Genomic DNA, 23,125 nt, shown 5'->3' on the forward strand with positions numbered 1-23,125 from the left:
AAATATTTGACAATATTTACTGTATTTTTGATCAAATAAATGCAGCCTTGGTAAGAATAAGAGACTTTCAAAAACATCCTGACACCAGATTCAACTTTTGAACAGTAGTGTAGTATATGATGAAATATTTGTGATTTACATGCTCACAAAAATGATATTTTGTAAGAATACCAAACAATTGAATGGCCATTAAACGAGAAAGGTACTTTTTGCTCCATAATTGTATATTTCCAGCCAATGTAGTCTAGCTGCAGGGGTTAACAGGGCCGGCCAAACCTCGACCCCTTGTTTATACGCAGATGGTATTAGGGGAAGAGGATATTCTCAGACTGCATCTTAATAGACAAAAATTAGTATGTGTCCCTGTGTGCAAGGTGAGTCATCTATAAAGTCCATTTTAAATGTGTACATATCCAAATGTGTACATATCCTAAAAATTCATTTTAGCATATGGATGAGCTCAAAGATACTGTTCCAGACAAGCACTAAAAGCCACAAAACTCCCATTTTGTTTTAAGAGCTGTATTCTCCCAGTGGCTCTCAGATACTCACAGTAGAGAATAGTACCATGAGGTGTCTTGCTCTTCATTGTCAAATACATGGTCCTCCTGTCTTCAGAGGAATGGTTCGTAAAGTGAGTGTCTGACTGAAACAGGGATGTCAGAGACGGCAACTCCAAGAAAGAGGTACCATCAAATCGGGGGAAAAAGACTGTGGTATCTGAAAAAGAAGAGAAAAATAACAATAATTCTGTTGGTAAAAGGTAAAGCTGACAATTCAGTTAAAAATCCAAACTTTGCACCATTTTGTCCTTAATAGTTAGGGATTTTAAATGCATGTGGTATGACGAATAATTTTTTATGTTTTTAAAAGAATTTATTTGATCAAATATAAGTAATAACAGAAATATTGTAAAATAGTAAAACAATGAAAAGAAAACTGTTTTTGATTGGAATACGTTTTAAAATAGAATTTATGCTAAGCTGAATTTTCAGCATCATTACTCCAGTCTTCAGTGTCACAAGATCCTTCAGAAATCATTCTAATATGCTGATTTGCTGCTCAAGAAACATTTTATTATTATCATAATAAAATTATTAAAATTAAAAATTAAAATGATTGATATGTTGAAAACTGCTTGGATTTGCTCCTTAATTTTTTTTTGTAAACTCTGATATACTACCATTTAAAGGTTTGAGCTTAAGTATGATTTTATATTTAAAAAATGCTAAAATGTATTTAGTCAGGACGCATTAAATTGATGAAAAGTGACAGTAAAGATATTTATAATGTTACAAAAGGTTTCTATTTCAAAGATATGATGTTCTTTTAAACTATCTATTGATCAAAGATAAAGATTAGATATTTTTTTAAATATAAAGATACATATCTTTTCACAAAAATTAAGCAGCAAAAGCTGTTTTCTACATTGTCAATAAGATTTATTATTAATAACTGAGGAGCAATATTCATTGCTAAAATTAAGCACCAAATCAGAATATTAGAATGATTTCTGAGGTACTACTTGGCACTGAAACGAAAATAATTGCTCATCACATGAATAAATTACATTTTATAATAAAATAGAAAACATTTATTTCTTAATTGTATACTGCATTTTTATATAACATTGTTGCTGTATTTTTGATCAAGCAAATGCAACTACATATATAATTAACAAATTGGTTTTAGACAAAGTATAGCATTCATATTTTTTAGTCGTCTGATTTTTAGTCATCAAATACTAAAATGCATAAGCTACAGTTTATTTGACTTTTGACCGGTTTACTAGAATAACCTCCAAGCTGAAGGCACAGTCAAGAGCAGTAATGTCTGCCAGACTCTGATAAGTAGCCTACACGCAAAGACAGGAGGATCCTGTCAGGACGTGTTGTGGAGCAATGTTATCTCCCACAGGGTGACAGACGACAGTGACTTTAGGGGAAGAGGAAGGTGGGTGTTGTGTGCTGGTCAGGACCTCTCTGCAGCAGTAATGATCTGTTAGCTTTTACACACAAGGCAATGTATGCAGCACGACATTGTCAAGGGATATGTGACAAGACTTCAACATGGCCCGTCCGCCGTGAACGTTTGTCAGGGTGTTGCTAGAACAGCGGTCTATATACCACACATTAAGGCTGATTCAGCAAGAGGCAGGGTGCAGTTCTCAGGGAGGCCAGGAAAGGCAATTTACTGTACATGCCTTCTGCATTGACATACTAAAACACATCTAACTAAGCAACACAAGGGACCAGTTTTGGTAGAGACACTAGTAGAGATATTGTAAAGCTGAGATTTTTTTAAGCTGTCATTTTGAAGAATAGTTCAACATTCCAGTATTCGAGTAATATGTATACAACTGAAGAGAAACATAAAACTAAGGATAAGAAAGTAAAAACCCTGTTGAAAAAAACAGCATATGCTGGTTAGGTATGTTTTGAAGCATGGCTGCTGGTTTAAGCTGGTCCTGATGCTTTTTAACACGGAAACCCCCTGATCTTACGATTTCCAACAAATCCTCAGAAAACAAGAAAAAAAATCTAATCAGTAAATTCTGTAATTTCTTATTTTGTTTGTACATTTTTACACAATTTTTCCTTTACAACACTATTTTACATATTATTAAAATGTGTATCATATACACATTCATCGTTTTATATATTTTTAAACTATCTTATTTATTAAAACATAACAAACTGACATGGTATTTTTTGTGTATTATTTATTAACAGAATAAAAATTTGTGATTAATCTTATTTATGACCAATCTTTTGAAAGCAGAATGAAACTGTAAACATTTCAGATTCAGTCAATTTATTTATTGAGTACAACAATATTAATATTTATATATTTAATACATACAATTATTGAATTAGAAATTTTCACAACTTCAATCTGCAAATGTTTCCATTTACAAAACTATTTCATTTACACATGAAAACATTTCATAATCAAACAATACTTCCATGTATAAAGATTTGACATAGGACTGCTAAAAATAAAAACATTATAAATATGTGTAAAATATTATCTGGAAGGTTCACACTACTGTAGATTGTAATGTTTGAAAACAGTAAAAACGTTACATTTTGTAAAATGTTTTTATTTATTCAATGTATCAATATCAATATTAATATTCCCCAGACCCCAAGGATTTACAGCTCATAGACATATTAAATCAGATTATTTTTCTTTGCTTCCTATATATGGTCTGGTCTGGTTGTCGTTGCAGACGCAGAGCTTCAGATAATGATTAGCATGATACAGCGTTTGGGTCTAACATTGTGTCTAGCTGCTTGTTACAGATGCTGCTTAGGCAGAGGCTTGACTGCAAACCATCCATCCTGAAAATAATGACAGTGAGAGACAGAATATCCTCCCAAACATCCTATGAAAAATTAATGAGTCTTTGATGACCCTTTTGGATCTGCATTTATGTGACACTGTGCTGCTTTTGTTGTTAAACCACAGAGACTCTGTTTCAAAAAAACTTGCTTAAATATGAGTAATGATAAATGCACTGTATCTATACGACACTGTAGCAATACTGTAGCAGAATTTGCCATTTTCACTACAGAAACGTGTCTATAATCAGATTTTCAGGACGGACGATAAATCTGTTTAGTAGAACCAGAAGAATCTGTCACACTTGTGTACTAGGATAAATCTCGCCTGTTGCCCTACACTCTTAAAAATAAAGATGCTTCATGATGCCATAGAAGAACCTTTTTGTCTAAATGGTTCCATAAAGAACCTTTAACATCTGAAGAACCTTTCTGTTTCACAAAAGGTTCTTTGGGGCGAAAGAAGGTTCTTCAGATTATAAAAAGATAAGAAAGATATGTTTTTTTAAAGAACCTTTGACTGAATGGTTCTTTGTGGAACCAAAAATGGTTCTTCTATGGCATCGCTTGAAGAACCTTTTGAAGCACCTTTATTTTTAAGAGTGTAGAGAATATTACTGTTCTGCTCCTCACATCAAGCACCAACAGTGACAATAATTGTTGTGCCAAGTGGCAAACTCTAATTTGACTCAGACTAAAGGAAGAGAAACTCTACTGCCAAATCCCTAGGCTTGTTATAATAATTCTCATCGAAAAATTTTGTCAACAAGTAAACAGCCCTCAGACTCCACCCTCTCCGGCACCCAGAAGGGCCGCCGACACCGTACATAGTTGAGGCTGAGAAAGCGGCCAAGCAAATCAAGCGATTCCCAGTGCTCCACGCAGATTGGACTGCAGTCAGACCGAAGGAGCCTTTCAAAAGGCTTCCCGATTCCTCTAACTCAGCAGAAAATAGTGCACACTCTCAGGGCTGCTGTTTAAGGGGGAGATTTACGAGGCTGATGAACCGTGAGATAAGTACAGATACTGTCTTGATGGATAGACGAAGGGAAAGAAAAGCAAACGACCGGCTGAAAGAGGTGACTGTGACTTTTTCTTGGGCATTATAGACAAACTCAATGCAGCAAACAATAGATACTATGCTCTCAGTAGTGACAAAGACTAACTGATTTACAATGTTTACCATGATTTACAATTTTTTTGAAGTTTTAAATAAAACAAAGATTACTGTAGTATGTTTTACAAGGACATACTATTTCAGTCTTTCTACTTAAAAAAAAAAATCACGTTCTTGACACTGTCGCCTTAATATTCAGTAATATTACTTATTTGATGGCACTGACACTATCAGATGGGAACAAAACTTGAACTGGAATAAATCTAACAATGACACTATTGTAAAGCTGCTTTATAGATTGATCGAATTTGTTCATAATTGACAAATTCTGCAACATCGACACTGTTTTTGATCTGAACTGAATCAGCACTGAATGACTCAAGCCGAATAACTTGAACTGAATCAACTGATTGCACTGAATCAACACTGAACTGACCTGAATAATGACACTATTGCCTTCTGTAGAGCTGCTTTATAGCTGAATCAAATTTATTCAATTGACGAATCTTGCAACACTGACACTTACTGACCTGAACTGAATCAACACTGAACTGACTGGAGCTGCATAATGAAACCACTGTCTTCTGTAAAGCTGCTTATAGCTGAATTGAACTTGTTTCATAATTGAACTTTACACAGTTATTGAACCAAATTGAATCAACACTGAACTGACTGGAGTTGAATGATGACACTATTGTCTTATTTGGATTTGCCACATATTTGATAAAACTTGACTGATTCGGTTACTTTCCTTTTTAATACTGTGAAGCTGCTTTGAAACAATGTAGTTTGTAAGAACTATATAAATAAAGGTGACTTGTTCAATTCGAGGAATTATTTAATACAGTGTCTGCTTGATTATGTGATATTTCCCATGAGGGAACTACAAATGAGTCAGCCCTGAATATAGCAACCTCCTTGCTTTGCATAGTGCCCAGAGGGACAAATAACATTTCAGTGGATTACTTAATTATCTGCAAATTAGCACTTTGAGAACAAATGGCGGAGGTGCCGAGAAAAGGGCATAAGAGCGCAGAAGTGCTGAGTGAGTTATCGAGAGAGGTCACCGGTTGCCTTCCTGCTTTTTATAGGACTGTAGGCTCATCATGGACAGTTAGTTTCATCAATAAATGCTTTAAAAAAAGAAGCAGTCACTGCAAAAAGCCTGATCAAGAAACAGGTAAATGGATAAAGTGACAGACAGCTGTAAATTCTCTCCGAAACCCAGAGTGCACCATATGCACAGCGCAGAGCTCTTTTCTCCTTTAGGGACTCGTATGTCAAGATTATGCCCCAAAATAAGTCAGAAAGCAAGCTGAGCAGTTTTATACAGAGGACACCATCTTGTATGTATACTAATGCCCTGACACGAAACCCTGTCTGTATTATTACTCTTGAGGTGTAAGGCACATGTGCATCCGTAGCTCCCAAAGGAGGGCACAATCTGACCAAGCTGTGAAAAATGCTGAGAGGCAAATAAAGTCATTTCATCTTGATGACAACTTGTCATTAGGAACTTTGCTGACATCACATTTTTTTGACTATTCAAATTTCACTTGTATATGTGTTGGTATTGTATTTTGCTCCCCGTATTTTTTGGAATATAATGTAGGACTGAGTGTACAGCATTTGCATAAAATGGTCAAAATGTATAGTAGGTAGGGTTCAGTTTGTTAACATTATGCATTAGGTATCAAGTTCTTTAAATGTATTTAAACATTTTTTAAATCTAGGTTAATGTTAATTTATACTGTTGTTCATTGTAAATGATATTTGTTCATAATATACTGTACAGTGCCATTCAAAATTTGGGGTCAGTATGATTTAAAAAAATAAATTAATACTTATTCATCAATGATGCATCAAAGTAATCAAAAGTGACAGCAAAGACATGTATAATGTTACAAAAGATTTCTTTCAAATAAATGGTGTTCTTTCCAGCTTAAATTAATAAAAAATCCTGAAAAAAACATACATACATACACACAAAAGAAAAAAGAAAAAAAAAAGACACTGAACATGTGACCATGACACTGAAGACTGGAATAATGGCTGCTGAAAATTAAGCTTTGTCATCACAGGAATAAACCATGTTTTAAAAAAAGTTAAATTATAAAATTTCACAATAATTAAATGTTATGCTTTTTGAGCATAAGAGCCTTATTTCAAAACATTACAAAATCTTACTGGCCCCAAATTTTTGAGCAGTATAATTACAGACTCTCCACAACCGGAGAAAATAATGATTTAGCTAGATGCTTTTGCAATGAGAAAACATTACAAAAAAGCTCCTCACCCACCCAGTACCGATTTCCAATACGAACAGCAAGGAAACACTGCAGTTGATTTAACACACTCACTTCACTCTCAAGTTGTAAAAATCCCACCAGGGAGACATAACAGAGAAAAAAAAATCACATAAAAAACCCACCATAAAAACTCTTTTGGGCCCTTTGCAATTAATGTACAGTAGAAAGAGATTTAATTGCAAACTTCACAGGGGTCAAGATGGTCTAAGACATGGAAATGCATCTTTAATTTTGTGGTCACTAAACACGGCCTCGCTCAAAATGCATTATTTCAAATTACTTTAAATTCATTTTGATTCAGAAAGAAAGTAAAAAGTGGTACTGAATGAGTAGATGAGTTGTTTATTCTGTAATTATTCAGACTATTTGCACGAGTTTGAATAAGCGGATGTTATCCTGTATAACTGTACTGCATTTTACAAGAAAATATTTCAGTCTTTCTACTTCAAAATTTCATGTTTAATTCAATGTGTTAGTTACTGTTTCCAAACTGGTATATCATCTCTGAGGCCAGTTGTCCTCTTGTTTGTCATGTGACATTGAAGAGATTGAGTGTGACCCTATCGCCCCCTTTCCATCATGAAGTCACAGACACACTCTCATCTTTCTCACCCCTTCACCCTCAGGATGTTTGCCGCTGTTTTGCTGTGACATGTTTGCTGAAACTAGCTGGTAAACGAACAGAGTAATTATGAGAAGGCTAAATTATAGTGACACGGTCAGTTTATCTATATAGAATTTTAGAGATCATGAAAAATATTTCCCCCAATTTTTTCCTCTTAGAACTTTAAGAACATGCTGTCTTATGTTTGATTTCTATGAAGGTTATATTAACAGAATAATCAGTGAACTTTGAATTTTGTTTCTTCTACCCTAGTCATGCTTCTAATCATGCCTTATATTATTATTTAACCGCACTATTACTGATGGTATGCTTATAATATCTTTTTAGTTTCTTATACTTATTCACTATAAAGCCTGTTGTTGCAGTGTTTCTTGTTTGTTTGTTTTCCAAGTTCTTTATCTGTCTTTTCTACTTTGAATGACCATTTGATACCTACAGTATATAAGGCTGACATGGTTAAAAGTAAAAAAAACTAAAACAAATACAGCTTTGAAACTAAAAGCTCTGCTGTGCATGGCTGGGAAAATGGAAAAAAAATAACAAAAAGGAGAAAAAGGAGAAAGCAGATTCTTTCAACTACTGTCAAATGTACTTAAAACACAAAATTGTTATAATAATATTTTATAATATTATAATTAGCAAATACAAATAAAAAAACTGTAAAAATGTTTTGAAAATGTATTCAACAGATTATGGCATTTTTGATTTAGTTTTCATTTCAATTGTTGGATATAACTGAGAAGGTCAAGACCTCTAATGTAGGATATACTTTTACAACTTTGTAAACCATTTAATGAGTGCAAAAATTGCTATTTTTCATCCTAGCCCACTTTTATGTTAGATAGTTCTCAATAAAATTTTTGTGCCTCTAAAGCTTTTTTCCATAATCAGTATAGTAAACAAATGTGAAAATACTGACAGCTTCATCTGAAAAGGTCTTTTTTTTTTCCTCATACAGGAACTGAACTGATCTGTTCACAAACACATCAATCAATGTCTGGCAGTGCACAAAAATAGAAACACAAGAGACGAATAAATGATTTTTAATTAATTTGAAGCCAGCTATCTCACCGCCAGAGCATCTGAATGTTACATCAATAGAGACACATGAACTTGTAGCTCAGCAAATTAGCTCTTTACCTGAGCACTGGCTTATTGATACAGGGCAAAACATGGTGAGTCAGCAGGAGCTGGAGCAAAATACAATAAAAAAAGCACATTACAATAAATACTCGACTGGTGGTGACAAGGTGGTGATTTTGATAAAAGGAACGTCCATTGTCAGTTCAGAGTTGAGTAAATTGTTATAGTGTGAAATAATCTGCCATGTTCTGCAGTTCAATACAGTACGTTGAGTGTCAGTCAATATCAAATTGGGTTCACTGTGTAAAGGCTTTCCACTCACCAGAATTTAATATCATTCATGTCTTATCCTGACATGAGGCAGAGGAAGTAAAATTAATCTGGAGAACACAGGTGACAGGGTCACCATCTCATTTGTAGTAGGACTCAAGAGGTGAGCAGATAGAGGGGTTTCTGACATTACAACTTGCTTACATGAACCTTACTTTAATCACATCACAAATTATTTAAAGTGATCCCTGGTCCAACAACAGGGCAAGATTTCTATTTTCCTTTGCGAAAATGTGCCGTGCATCTGCCTCCAACACTGCTTCTGTAGCCAAAACATTTGGTGGGAGATCACTGCCTGCTTTAGCAGGTGAGGTACTATAGTATCTATCATTACAATATCAACCGAAATGTCGTTTTAAAGCTCCACACCAAATTAGACTGTTCATTAGAGTTAAATTAAGGGATGTAGGCTAATTTAGTGGTTCAGTATTTCAGTAGGGAGGATTTCCGCTGTGATGTGGAGGGGAACTAGAGGTCTCACCTTGTTCACACAGGCGTCCTGTGAAGTGCAGAGGACAGTCACAAAAGAAAGACGAGGCTCCGCTGGGCAGAGAGATGGGCCGACAGGATCCGCCGTTGAGACAGAGCCCCTGTGGGCAGACAGGTGAAGGCTGGGTGGGTGGGATACGCCCATCAGGAGGGGTTTCCACTGTGATGAACAGAGGAGGGGAATCTGTGGAGTTTGCTGGTGGGTCGTGATGCCATGGAGACCTACAGTAAAACATGCGAGCAAATTGAAAAGGCGAGGATTAAAAACTGAACTACCATAGGGCATATTTACTAATCAGCAGGCCCGGACTGGCCATCAGGAGAACCGGGCAAATTCCTGGTGGCCTGGAGGCTGATTTGGCCCGCTGCTCTGTTTTTTATTTTAATTTTTTAGCTATTATTATTATTAATAATATTTTATATTTTTGCCTTCTCAATGTACCAAAGTGATAATTTCTGATTTTGTCATACGATAATAAATCAATAATAAATAATATATCGGTTCGTCTTGACTGGCAGCGTTGCGCTATACGAATCGGCTCACATCTGTTCCGCGCTTCAAACGACGGTTTCGAACAGAGTCGATGCACGGGACTCAATGAAGGAGAGGAAGCGGCCAGAAGCAGCAGCGAAATGTAGCAAAAATGCCTGTTCAGGGCTTCAGGTGCAGGTCAGTTTCATCTGTAAATACGCTAAAATGTTTAGTCTTTATTAAGCTAGTTGAGTATTAAACTGCTAGCACCTGTTAGGCTATCAGGGGCATCCTATTTTTAACATAATTCAGAATACTGTTCTAAAGGACATCATTATCGGTTGGAAAGTTACATTAATAAATTTAGCAGACAGATATTCTCATGGATTTATTGTATAGGAAGGGAGGGAGCTTGAGCAGACAGCAACACAAAAATATCACAGCCTAATAATGCAATAGTGTGTTCAGTATTAGGATTTTTCCAAAAAAGATATTGTACTGATTTAGACTTTTAGGCACTTTAGAAAATTGGATATATTTGTATGAAACATAGGTTTGTTAAATCTCAGGTATTTAAGTCATTTTAAGATAAATAACATTCTGTGATAACAAATTGCAATGAGGTGGTCGTTTTGCAACAAGGTGGACACAGTTCTGTTCATAACAGTAGACCTGCTGGTCAAGAAGTGACAGGTACAATAAAAAAAGGGAGAGACAGAGATATTGGGGAAAATGAAGAAAAGTAAAAAGGGAAGTGAAGGTGCAGTTCAAGAGACAACCTTTAATTATTGTTCACGGCCTCAGATCAATGATTTAGACCTTTTTATGTGATGGCCATTTAAATAATAGGGTTATCTGTGGTTTCAGAATTTGTAGTGGGTCAATAGGCTATATACAGAAAAAAGAGGCCAAAATGGTACAACAACATGTCACTGGAGCAGTAACCTTCAAAGGGATGTATTTTTGCCTTTTACCCCTAATAGGTTATGTTTACGAATTACTATAAGGTACTAATATGTACCTATTAGGGGTAAAAAATGTACAAAGATTTTCTTTTAAGGGTACTGCTCCAGTGACAAGCTGTTGTGCCCCAAAAGGTACCATTTTGGCCTCTTTTTTTCCAGTGTGGCCTGGATGAGTGTGAGATTTCCCGGCCTGAAATTGCATCCCAGTCCAGCCCTGCTAATCAGTAATCACTTATAATTATTTCAGAGCACAAAAACATGTGTTTAATTCACTAACCACAAGCAATCCCGTTTAACCAGGCAAATTATTCACAATTACGCACTTATTCATGAAACTCAGTGATATCTGAGCCTAATCACATCAATTTACTGTAAAAATGCAAGTGGTAAATGAAATGTCATTTAACAGAGATGTTTGTGGGTTGTGTGGCATTCATAATTTAATTGAGAATGCCTTTTAAACTCCAAACCAATTCCTGAATTTAATTGGAATTAAAATTAATTTGAAATGTAAAGAAATTTACCTAACTGTAATTTTTAACTAGAAAGGTTTTGTCAAGATAAAACTTGTTGACGGACTGACGGACGGAAGGACAGACATTTGTGTTTCTCATTGTGTTTTTCTTGTGTTTGTGTTAACACTCAGAAATGACCCACAAGATCAGGATTTGCATTTATCTGATTTGCATAATTCCTTTAATGAATCGGGCACTAAAACAATGCAGACTGCACATGCAAATAAGCAGGGCTATCAGTGGGTGACATTCATTCTTAGTGAATCCCCCCTAGTGTTTTTATAAGAGGGGCAAAGGATATATAGAGCAACCTTGTCCACAATCCTATGTCTTATAATTACACACAACACAGACAAGCTCCATTTGTAAAATTAAAACCATACTCACATGCATTTTAAAAAGTCTATATTAATTATCCTGTTCAACACAAAATAGATGTGCATCAGTATGGACATAATGACCTAAATCTAAAGACAGCCGGGCCCATTGAGTAAAAATCAATTCAGACATCTGAGATGTTATTTGACTATATGCTGTCATTTTATGGGAAAGAGCAGGTCCAACATTCTGCTAAACATCTTGTTTTGTGTCAGACGGATGAAAGAATGGCTATGGGTTCAGAACAACATGAGTGTGAGTAAATCATGACAATGTGAAATTTATGTCAGCATCATCACAATGAGTCCTAAAAAATATATTGGCCAGTTTCTCTGACTCAGCTTAACCCATGATTTATGACTGGACATGCACACTTTATCATGTTAAACTACCCTAATTATCATAACTAAACAAATAAGGCATGATAGAGTAAGACGCTTTCAAACACACACCGTTATGCCTACATATCAATCACTTCTCCAATTAGTAACCACTAAATCAGCTCACAGAACAACTATATATCATTCAAATGGCCCTGATTAATGTTTCCTTTCAAATCATGTGAGACTATACCATGTAAGATGCCACAAATTGTCTTATTCGTTTGGAAACCCCATCTCTCCAGTCCACTGCAATTCCAGATAGATGACAGAACAGAATAAATAATAAAGTAAGATAATATAGAGAGAGGGGAAATCTACCTCATTAAAATATTAACTAGTCTGTGTGGTTCCCAATTTCAGGTTCTGTTCAAGACTCATTTCCTGCTGCTTTGTAAAAGAGGGTTTTTACAGAAATAGCCAAAAAGCCAAAATGAGTGCTTGCATTTTCTTTGGAACAATAACACATGATGTGTGAAGCCAAACACTTAAACATCTCCAGAATCTCACTCTTGATGAGCAATTTGCACACAGCATAAACGTACAGCACCTGTGCACTCAAGTGACGTGCTAAATTATAGATTTCGTCTTTGAGAGACAGCTGACAAGAGTGGCAAATAGCACATCCAAGAGCCATGAGGCAAGAAGGAAAAATACCACTTATGGCAGCAACATTGTGGAGTGAAAATGTAACTTTCCTTTTATTTTTATTTTTTTAAAGTTTAACTACACTGTAGGCTATTAGGAAAAAAGAAAACCTACATAGCAGCTACTTCAAGGGGCAAAATCTTAAAATATATATTTTCAAATTCAGAACTAACAGATTATGTAATTTATTATTCAAACATAGCAGTATTTATACAGCTAAATAACAATGAGGCTTTTTGAATAAATGAATGAATCTTAATGGCATTAAACAGAAAAATTCACATTTTATTTATTTATTTTTAAATGGTCCTAAAAAATCTAGAATGTACTGTAACAGTTGAAAACAGTGATGAACTGCAAAGTTTAATATTTCTCTATAAAATCTGAAAACATAAACTTACCTGGATTGAATTTAAGATAATTCAAATATCTGAGGTACCAATTAAGACATTTATGATTTTTTAAAAGAAAATCTAAATTCATTAAAAGAACATTAAAGACAACTTTACATTATAGACAAACATTAATGGCAAGGTTACATTTCATTACAAACCAAACACTTATCTTAAAGGGGTCATATGATGCTGCTAAAAAGAACATTATTTTGTGTATTTGGTGTAACGAAATGTGTTTATGCGGTTAAAGGTTCAAAAAACACATTATTTTCCACATACTGTACATTTTTGTTTCTCCTTTATGCCCCGCCTTTCTGAAACGCGTCGATTTTTAAAAATTCTGAAAAGCGAGGTGTGCTCTGATTGGCCAGCTATCCAGTGTGTTGTGATTGGCCGAATACCTCAAGCATGTGACGGAAATGTTATGCCCCTTACCATACTGTGATGCCTTGTCCCGGCCGGAGCGACGAGACAAAAACATTAAAACCCATTAGAAACTAGGCATTTGTTGCATCCAGTGGGGACATATTTACGGATTATAATGACTTATACAGTCTTTTTACACGTTGCATTGCATCGCGCCGCGTAAACATAAAACCATGTCTGCATTTGTGATCGGAGAAATTACAAACTACAAACGTTACTCTACTCAGCTCAAAACTCACGTTTGAATCGTCAGTGGCAAATTCTTTAAAAAAACGTACTTACAGTCTGTGAGTAAGAACAGCCGGCATTGTAGTCTAATCTCCCAGGATCAGTAAACAGTCCTCCATAAAATGTGCTGCACACATCTGAATATTTGGGTTGAAGTGTTCTGGAACAGTGTTGTAAATACAACTTAACCACTGATTTCTAGTCGTGTCCTCTTTTGGAAGGCCAAACAAAGTAGTTTTGCTTTCACAACGAAACACAGCGTCACACAAGGCGGGCTAGAGTTAGCGGAGGCTGGAGGCCTAGAGTGAGCGGCGTCCGGTGGGCTTGAGAACGGCGTGGCGGGCGGGCTTGCGGTAACCACATGTGACAACCCCGGGCTGGACTCCACTTCATCCACAGTGAAAGCAGATTCGGCGAATCAACAGTGCAAAGTTGATGTATTTCCTCAGCGACCAGCACGGATCAGCTCTAGGCATGACGAAGCAGATAGCGTCCTCTTTTGGAAGACCAAACAAAGTAGTTTCGCTTTCACAACAAAACACACAGCGCCTTCACGACATGGCGGCGGCGGCAACAACAATACTACAGCGAGAATAAAAGTTACGCCTTCTTTCTTTGCGTGAACATTTGGGCGGCATTATGCAAATCTTCCCACATCGTGACGTAGACATGTGGGGGTGTGCTAGAACGAGTCGTTTTAGGTCGGCGTGGGTGACTCTTAACTTTTATAAAGAATATCTCTTTGGATTTGAGACTTTAGTCTTTGCAACTTTACAGATCTGCTTTATGCACCAAGAGCTTGTAACACTCCAAAGAGAAAGGAAAAATTGAAATCGCTTCATATGACACCTTTAAGTTGATTTTTGTGGTGTTGTTGTTATTTTTCAAAAGTTTGGGGTTGGGAATTTTTTTTATCTTTTTGAAAAAAGTGCAATTTTGAAAAAATTGATGTTTTCTATTTTAATATATTTTAAATAGTAATTTATTGCTGTGATGACAAAGCTGAATCTTCAGCAACCATTACTCCAGTCTTCAGAGTCACATGATCCTTTAGAAATTATTCTAATATGCTGATGATGTGAGAGTTGAAAACAGTGATGAACTGCAAAGGTACAAATGCTACACTAGAATTTTTACTGTGACAAATCAGCGAATAATTTCTTTTTGAACAAACTGACTCACTAATATGAATCGTTTCAAATGAACTTAGACTTCCAAACACTGCCCCAAAACTGTATTGATTCCTGATGCAAAATCAGATTCAATTACCTGCAGTTGTCAACATTGTTCCTGGCAATGGCATGGTCCACACGGAATCTTCTGAGCGTATTAATTTCTATTATTTCAATGCAGCCAGTATAGTTGTGGAAAGGCTCAGCTTCCTGAGGGAACACAGAACAACAACAAAGTCTCAAGCAGTTTCTTCAGAGGAAAACAGAAAAACATCTCAGGCCTAAGGGTGAAAATGAAAAATGGCTACAAAGCAGCTATTCTGGGAGAAGAAAGTGCCGTACAACAAAGAGGTTGCATTATAAGGCATTAAGTTCACCCAAAAATGAAAATTCTGCCATTATTTACTCTCATGTCATTCAAAAAAACAAACAAACCTGTTTTATTTCTCCTTTGGAACATAAAAGTAGATATGCTAAACAACTGTTATAGAAATCTTTCCATACAACAATTCACAGTGACCAAGGGCTCTCAAGGACAAAACACACATCAACAAAAGTAGTTCACATGACTTTTGCACTACATTCTAAGTCTTGACACAATGCAATGCTTTGTGTGATGAAAATACTTGCATTTTAGTTATTCACAGATTCAATTTTCACTTTTGCCTTTTTTTGTTTTTTGAAAAGGCGTTGGACATTATGAGCTGTTGTTGTATGTCACAAGCTGCATAAAGACTCTTCAGAAATGTCACCTTTTGTGTTACATAAAACATTTAATAGCATTAGCATCTGTTTAAAATTGATAAAGGAACGTGCATATTTATTAATACAATGACACTTTCACCTAATAAACATATATTTATAAATGCCACAAATGCTACTGAATAGTTTTAAAGGCAATAAAGATTATTCAAATAAGACAGAAATGGCTCAAACAACATTACCAGATGGACAAACTGCACTGATGACAAAAAAAACTAAACAAAACAAAAAAACCCCTCTATTTCATTATCAGCGCTATGAAAAGAGAAAAAAGCATATGGATCCAATCTTTGTTGTCTAGGTGAAGACATCTCAACATCTCCTTTTTCTTCTCCTAACAGTATCTCAAGTGCCCGTGACCTGCTTCCAGCCGCCTGAAGGAAAATGAAAAGTGTGCCTGCTAGTTTCTCAGGGCTTTATCACTGTCAATATGTAGACCTTGACAGTTCTTTGAAGCCCTCTGAACCAGTTTTTAGTAACCTGAAAATTACAGGAAAATTCATGTCCATTTTAATCCAATTTAAGTCAGATGCGTCTCTGCGGTAACTGGTCAGGTTATTGTGTAACATGACAAAGGCAAACCATCAATCTTTCCTTGTTTCCACATTATAATCAGAGTTCCCAGCTGGCCTAAGAATTACAGTGACTTTTCAAACTTTCCAGTAATCAACAAAGTGTAATGTCACTATCTTATCACTAAAGATAGTGTTAACTCTAGTTCTCCAATTTCAAGGTGGAATTATATAGTAAAAAATTTATGTCAAGTTAAAAATAATTATATATATAATTGTGATAGCTATCATAACTTACCAATTAAAACAGTTCAATATGATTAAACTTGATTTTAAGGCAGAATTAACACTTTTAAGTTGAAACACCTTTCCCCCCCAAAAACATAAAAAAAGAAACATTTCTTCTTCTTATCAATGTTGTACATTTATTTGAAATAGAAATTTTTTGTTACATTATAAATGGCTTTACTGGCATGAATGGTTACTTTACTTGAATGGTAGTTTACATTATATGACCTTTTACTCAGGATGTGACCCTTTAAAAATAACACATAATTAGCTCTTACTTTATAAGGTGGATACAGAAGAGGAAGTCCTCCTATGAAGGGACTGTCAGTTCTCTGTAAACTCATGACTGTTGTGAAATTGCTTGGAATACTTCTGACAGTCCTAAAGCCTGAAATAGTGACTTCAGCTGCACACGGAGAAAGATACTGTCTGTGGAAAACAAAGATAAAAACAAAATAAAGAACAGTGTGATATGCATGTGGACAAAATGGTCTAATGGTCTTGTTATAAATCAACATTTTAGGTCCCTGTTTCCTGTATCTCTTCACCTAATGGTGGTAAATGCACTCAATTAATGATCTTTAGTATTAACACCACAGGCGTCTTTTAAGGCAATTCAGTTTATGTTAATAAGATACATTTGCTATGCCTAAAGTAGAACACAATTACTTTAAAAGCTAAGCACTGCTAATGCCCGCTTTATCTGTTATTATTTTCCTTTTTTTTATATTCAGACCAAAAACAGGTTATGGTGAATGACTCATAATGACTGTATTGTTTCCATGGATACATGAGATATAGGAAGGCACTGAGAAAGAAAAAGGGTCCACAGTGAATTCATTAGCCAGTACAGCATTTAAAATATCATGGTTATCATAGCTTTCAAAAAAAAATCCACTAAATAAAACAAATGATTTGCTCTGCTCAAGGGCGTCTTTCACCTGCGGCTAATTATTTCCCCTCTTCCTTTTAAAGACATCTTATGCATCTTGGACAGACTGTTCCGGAGATGTACCCAAGCCTTGGGAGTTTTCCAAAGCTTATTCTGCCCTTCCAAACAACAGGGGAGGAAAGATAATTACCTCAGTGTGGATTCTGGGATAACTATGTGCAGCTGGAGGATTGGCCTACAGATGCTCAGCTCATAATGGCAGTATCCCCCCAGCCTTGATATCCGTCTCCCCATCTTCTGAGGTTCAGAGAAGCCAATCTTGACTGATTTGTTAAGCCTGTAATTCACAGGCTGTGGAGTTTTTCTCTTGATTTGCTCCACACCTCAGGAGGAAAGACCTGCTCAGGCCCTGGACATCCTCCCTCTGGAGCAGCCGGAGAGACTGTTAATTTAGAAGAGCTCCGCCAGAGCAGCCTGGCATCTCGCCAGAGAGCCACTGGTCCCATTGAATCTTTGAGCAGACAGTTCCCCAGCAGGACACACAGAAGAACGGCGTGGCGGGCGGGCTTGCGGTAACCACATGTGACAACCCCGGGCTGGACTCCACTTCATCCACAGTGAAAGCAGATTCGGCGAATCAACAGTGCAAAGTTGATGTATTTCCTCAGCGACCAGCACGGATCAGCTCTAGGCATGACGAAGCAGATAGCGTCCTCTTTTGGAAGACCAAACAAAGTAGTTTCGCTTTCACAACAAAACACACAGCGCCTTCACGACATGGTGGCGGCGGCAACAACAATACTACAGCGAGAATAAAAGTTACGCCTTCTTTCTTTGCGTGAACATTTGGGCGGCATTATGCAAATCTTCCCACATCGTGACGTAGACATGTGGGGGTGTGCTAGAACGAGTCGTTTTAGGTCGGCGTGGGTGACTCTTAACTTTTATAAAGAATATCTCTTTGGATTTGAGACTTTAGTCTTTGCAACTTTACAGATCTGCTTTATGCACCAAGAGCTTGTAACACTCCAAAGAGAAAGGAAAAATTGAAATCGCTTCATATGACACCTTTAAGTTGATTTTTGTGGTGTTGTTGTTATTTTTCAAAAGTTTGGGGTTGGGAATTTTTTTTATCTTTTTGAAAAAAGTGCAATTTTGAAAAAATTGATGTTTTCTATTTTAATATATTTTAAATAGTAATTTATTGCTGTGATGACAAAGCTGAATCTTCAGCAACCATTACTCCAGTCTTCAGAGTCACATGATCCTTTAGAAATTATTCTAATATGCTGATGATGTGAGAGTTGAAAACAGTGATGAACTGCAAAGGTACAAATGCTACACTAGAATTTTTACTGTGACAAATCAGCGAATAATTTCTTTTTGAACAAACTGACTCACTAATATGAATCGTTTCAAATGAACTTAGACTTCCAAACACTGCCCCAAAACTGTATTGATTCCTGATGCAAAATCAGATTCAATTACCTGCAGTTGTCAACATTGTTCCTGGCAATGGCATGGTCCACACGGAATCTTCTGAGCGTATTAATTTCTATTATTTCAATGCAGCCAGTATAGTTGTGGAAAGGCTCAGCTTCCTGAGGGAACACAGAACAACAACAAAGTCTCAAGCAGTTTCTTCAGAGGAAAACAGAAAAACATCTCAGGCCTAAGGGTGAAAATGAAAAATGGCTACAAAGCAGCTATTCTGGGAGAAGAAAGTGCCGTACAACAAAGAGGTTGCATTATAAGGCATTAAGTTCACCCAAAAATGAAAATTCTGCCATTATTTACTCTCATGTCATTCAAAAAAACAAACAAACCTGTTTTATTTCTCCTTTGGAACATAAAAGTAGATATGCTAAACAACTGTTATAGAAATCTTTCCATACAACAATTCACAGTGACCAAGGGCTCTCAAGGACAAAACACACATCAACAAAAGTAGTTCACATGACTTTTGCACTACATTCTAAGTCTTGACACAATGCAATGCTTTGTGTGATGAAAATACTTGCATTTTAGTTATTCACAGATTCAATTTTCACTTTTGCCTTTTTTTGTTTTTTGAAAAGGCGTTGGACATTATGAGCTGTTGTTGTATGTCACAAGCTGCATAAAGACTCTTCAGAAATGTCACCTTTTGTGTTACATAAAACATTTAATAGCATTAGCATCTGTTTAAAATTGATAAAGGAACGTGCATATTTATTAATACAATGACACTTTCACCTAATAAACATATATTTATAAATGCCACAAATGCTACTGAATAGTTTTAAAGGCAATAAAGATTATTCAAATAAGACAGAAATGGCTCAAACAACATTACCAGATGGACAAACTGCACTGATGACAAAAAAAACTAAACAAAACAAAAAAAACCCTCTATTTCATTATCAGCGCTATGAAAAGAGAAAAAAGCATATGGATCCAATCTTTGTTGTCTAGGTGAAGACATCTCAACATCTCCTTTTTCTTCTCCTAACAGTATCTCAAGTGCCCGTGACCTGCTTCCAGCCGCCTGAAGGAAAATGAAAAGTGTGCCTGCTAGTTTCTCAGGGCTTTATCACTGTCAATATGTAGACCTTGACAGTTCTTTGAAGCCCTCTGAACCAGTTTTTAGTAACCTGAAAATTACAGGAAAATTCATGTCCATTTTAATCCAATTTAAGTCAGATGCGTCTCTGCGGTAACTGGTCAGGTTATTGTGTAACATGACAAAGGCAAACCATCAATCTTTCCTTGTTTCCACATTATAATCAGAGTTCCCAGCTGGCCTAAGAATTACAGTGACTTTTCAAACTTTCCAGTAATCAACAAAGTGTAATGTCACTATCTTATCACTAAAGATAGTGTTAACTCTAGTTCTCCAATTTCAAGGTGGAATTATATAGTAAAAAATTTATGTCAAGTTAAAAATAATTATATATATAATTGTGATAGCTATCATAACTTACCAATTAAAACAGTTCAATATGATTAAACTTGATTTTAAGGCAGAATTAACACTTTTAAGTTGAAACACCTTTCCCCCCCAAAAACATAAAAAAAGAAACATTTCTTCTTCTTATCAATGTTGTACATTTATTTGAAATAGAAATTTTTTGTTACATTATAAATGGCTTTACTGGCATGAATGGTTACTTTACTTGAATGGTAGTTTACATTATATGACCTTTTACTCAGGATGTGACCCTTTAAAAATAACACATAATTAGCTCTTACTTTATAAGGTGGATACAGAAGAGGAAGTCCTCCTATGAAGGGACTGTCAGTTCTCTGTAAACTCATGACTGTTGTGAAATTGCTTGGAATACTTCTGACAGTCCTAAAGCCTGAAATAGTGACTTCAGCTGCACACGGAGAAAGATACTGTCTGTGGAAAACAAAGATAAAAACAAAATAAAGAACAGTGTGATATGCATGTGGACAAAATGGTCTAATGGTCTTGTTATAAATCAACATTTTAGGTCCCTGTTTCCTGTATCTCTTCACCTAATGGTGGTAAATGCACTCAATTAATGATCTTTAGTATTAACACCACAGGCGTCTTTTAAGGCAATTCAGTTTATGTTAATAAGATACATTTGCTATGCCTAAAGTAGAACACAATTACTTTAAAAGCTAAGCACTGCTAATGCCCGCTTTATCTGTTATTATTTTCCTTTTTTTTATATTCAGACCAAAAACAGGTTATGGTGAATGACTCATAATGACTGTATTGTTTCCATGGATACATGAGATATAGGAAGGCACTGAGAAAGAAAAAGGGTCCACAGTGAATTCATTAGCCAGTACAGCATTTAAAATATCATGGTTATCATAGCTTTAAAAAAAAAATCCACTAAATAAAACAAATGATTTGCTCTGCTCAAGGGCGTCTTTCACCTGCGGCTAATTATTTCCCCTCTTCCTTTTAAAGACATCTTATGCATCTTGGACAGACTGTTCCGGAGATGTACCCAAGCCTTGGGAGTTTTCCAAAGCTTATTCTGCCCTTCCAAACAACAGGGGAGGAAAGATAATTACCTCAGTGTGGATTCTGGGATAACTATGTGCAGCTGGAGGATTGGCCTACAGATGCTCAGCTCATAATGGCAGTATCCCCCCAGCCTTGATATCCGTCTCCCCATCTTCTGAGGTTCAGAGAAGCCAATCTTGACTGATTTGTTAAGCCTGTAATTCACAGGCTGTGGAGTTTTTCTCTTGATTTGCTCCACACCTCAGGAGGAAAGACCACCAGGCCCTGGACATCCTCCCTCTGGAGCAGCCGGAGAGACTGTTCAGCCTGGCATCTCGCCAGAGTGCCACTGGTCCCATTGAGTCTTTGAGCAGACAGTTCCCCAGCAGGACACACAGAGAATGCTCCTTTTACTTCGTAATGCTTTAAAGGCGACAATAAAGCACAGCATGGCCCTTTATAATTGTTTCACAGGTTCACTCTGTCATGTGAGACATGAATAAGGGAGCGAAACTTAAATTGTACCTTTAAATTTTTTTTTATATTTTTCCCTGTGTTCCACTTATATCATTTTGTGCACCAAAACTGGTTGTTACCGAATTTTACATGACCATTTTCCACCCTCTCTGTGAACCTCAGAACTGAACAGGTTGCTTTGTGTACAACTGTGCCTTTAAGAATTTTAAATGCTCCTTACCACGGTTGGGCAAAATTCAGAATTTAAGAATCCTTTTAAGTTTATGAGCTTGAATTCGAATAAAATTGTTCACGACCCAAAGGACGTTTAATTAGAATATGAATTGGAATGTCAGAAAGAGGAAACACTGAATTACAATTAAAAAAAATTCAAAACAAACACACAAGAGAGAAATCTACCTAATTTGTAAACAAAACTTGACTAAAACTAATGACTATTATGCTCTTTTACAAACTCTTGATTTTGTTTTGGGGGTGTACTAGAACAGGCTCTCATACTAGGTCGTTCGAAAAACACATAATTTTTCTAATATTTTACATTATTACAACACCTCTCTCCCCAGTCTGGCATGAACCGCTCGAATAGTTCCTGTATCAAATGAAGGCCCGCCTTCTGAAATACGAAATGTGCTGTGATTGGTTAGCTGGGCCAGTGTGTGTTGTGATTGGCAGCACTATGCGCCTGGTCGGGAAATGTCATGCCCCTTACCATAGCCACCTGCAAGCTTCAGCGTAAATATTGCGTCAAAATCAAATCAATCTGAGTGCGATTTAAATTTTAATTCATTTACTATGACAATGCAATGCCTAAAACCAAATAAACCAAATAAATGACGAGAACAGTTACATCTTAAAGGGGTCATATGATGCGATTTCAAGTTTTCCTTTCTCTTTGGAGTGTTACAAGCTGATTGTGCATAGATAAGATCCCAGAACTTGCAAAGACTAAAGTCTCAAAACCAAAGAGATATTCTTTACCAAAGTTAAGACTCTGCCACGCCCCCCTAAAACGGCTCGTTCTGACACGCCCCCACATATCTATCTCACTATGTGGAAATATTAGCATAATGCCGCCCAAATGTGCACGCAAAGAAAGAAGGCGTGGTTTCAGTAACCGCAGTTAGTGTTGAAGCAGCCATGTCAGGGAGACGCTGTGTGTTTCTAAGCGACAGCAAAAGCACTTTATTTGGCCTTCCGAAAGTAGATGCATTTAGGAATCTTTAAGATTACTTACAACAGAACAGCAATGCATTTTATGGACGACCATTTCGTGAACCTAGGAGAGGAGGTAATTCTGACTTTGCTATGACAATCTGGCGCTTCTGAATCAGCTACTGTTTTGTTATTAGTT

At 36.2% G+C, this 23,125-nt stretch overlaps 1 protein-coding gene across 1 annotated transcript in view; it reads right to left on the reverse strand.

Moving 5' to 3' along the window:
* The window catches only part of eys (eyes shut homolog), a 250,507-nt gene that overhangs the window by 53,423 nt on the left and 173,959 nt on the right, over positions 1-23,125 (reverse strand). The window contains exons 33-36 of the mRNA XM_016235318.1: positions 20,562-20,712; positions 18,819-18,931; positions 9,290-9,519; positions 471-720 (exon numbers count right to left, since the gene is read on the reverse strand). Of these exons, the coding sequence (XP_016090804.1) occupies positions 471-720; positions 9,290-9,519; positions 18,819-18,931; positions 20,562-20,712 (744 nt within the window). The remainder of the gene's footprint in view (positions 1-470; positions 721-9,289; positions 9,520-18,818; positions 18,932-20,561; positions 20,713-23,125) is intronic.

This window comes from Sinocyclocheilus grahami, unplaced genomic scaffold (genome assembly GCF_001515645.1).
Source record: "Sinocyclocheilus grahami isolate Dianchi unplaced genomic scaffold, SAMN03320097.WGS_v1.1 scaffold466.1, whole genome shotgun sequence".
Lineage (NCBI taxonomy): Eukaryota > Metazoa > Chordata > Actinopteri > Cypriniformes > Cyprinidae > Sinocyclocheilus > Sinocyclocheilus grahami.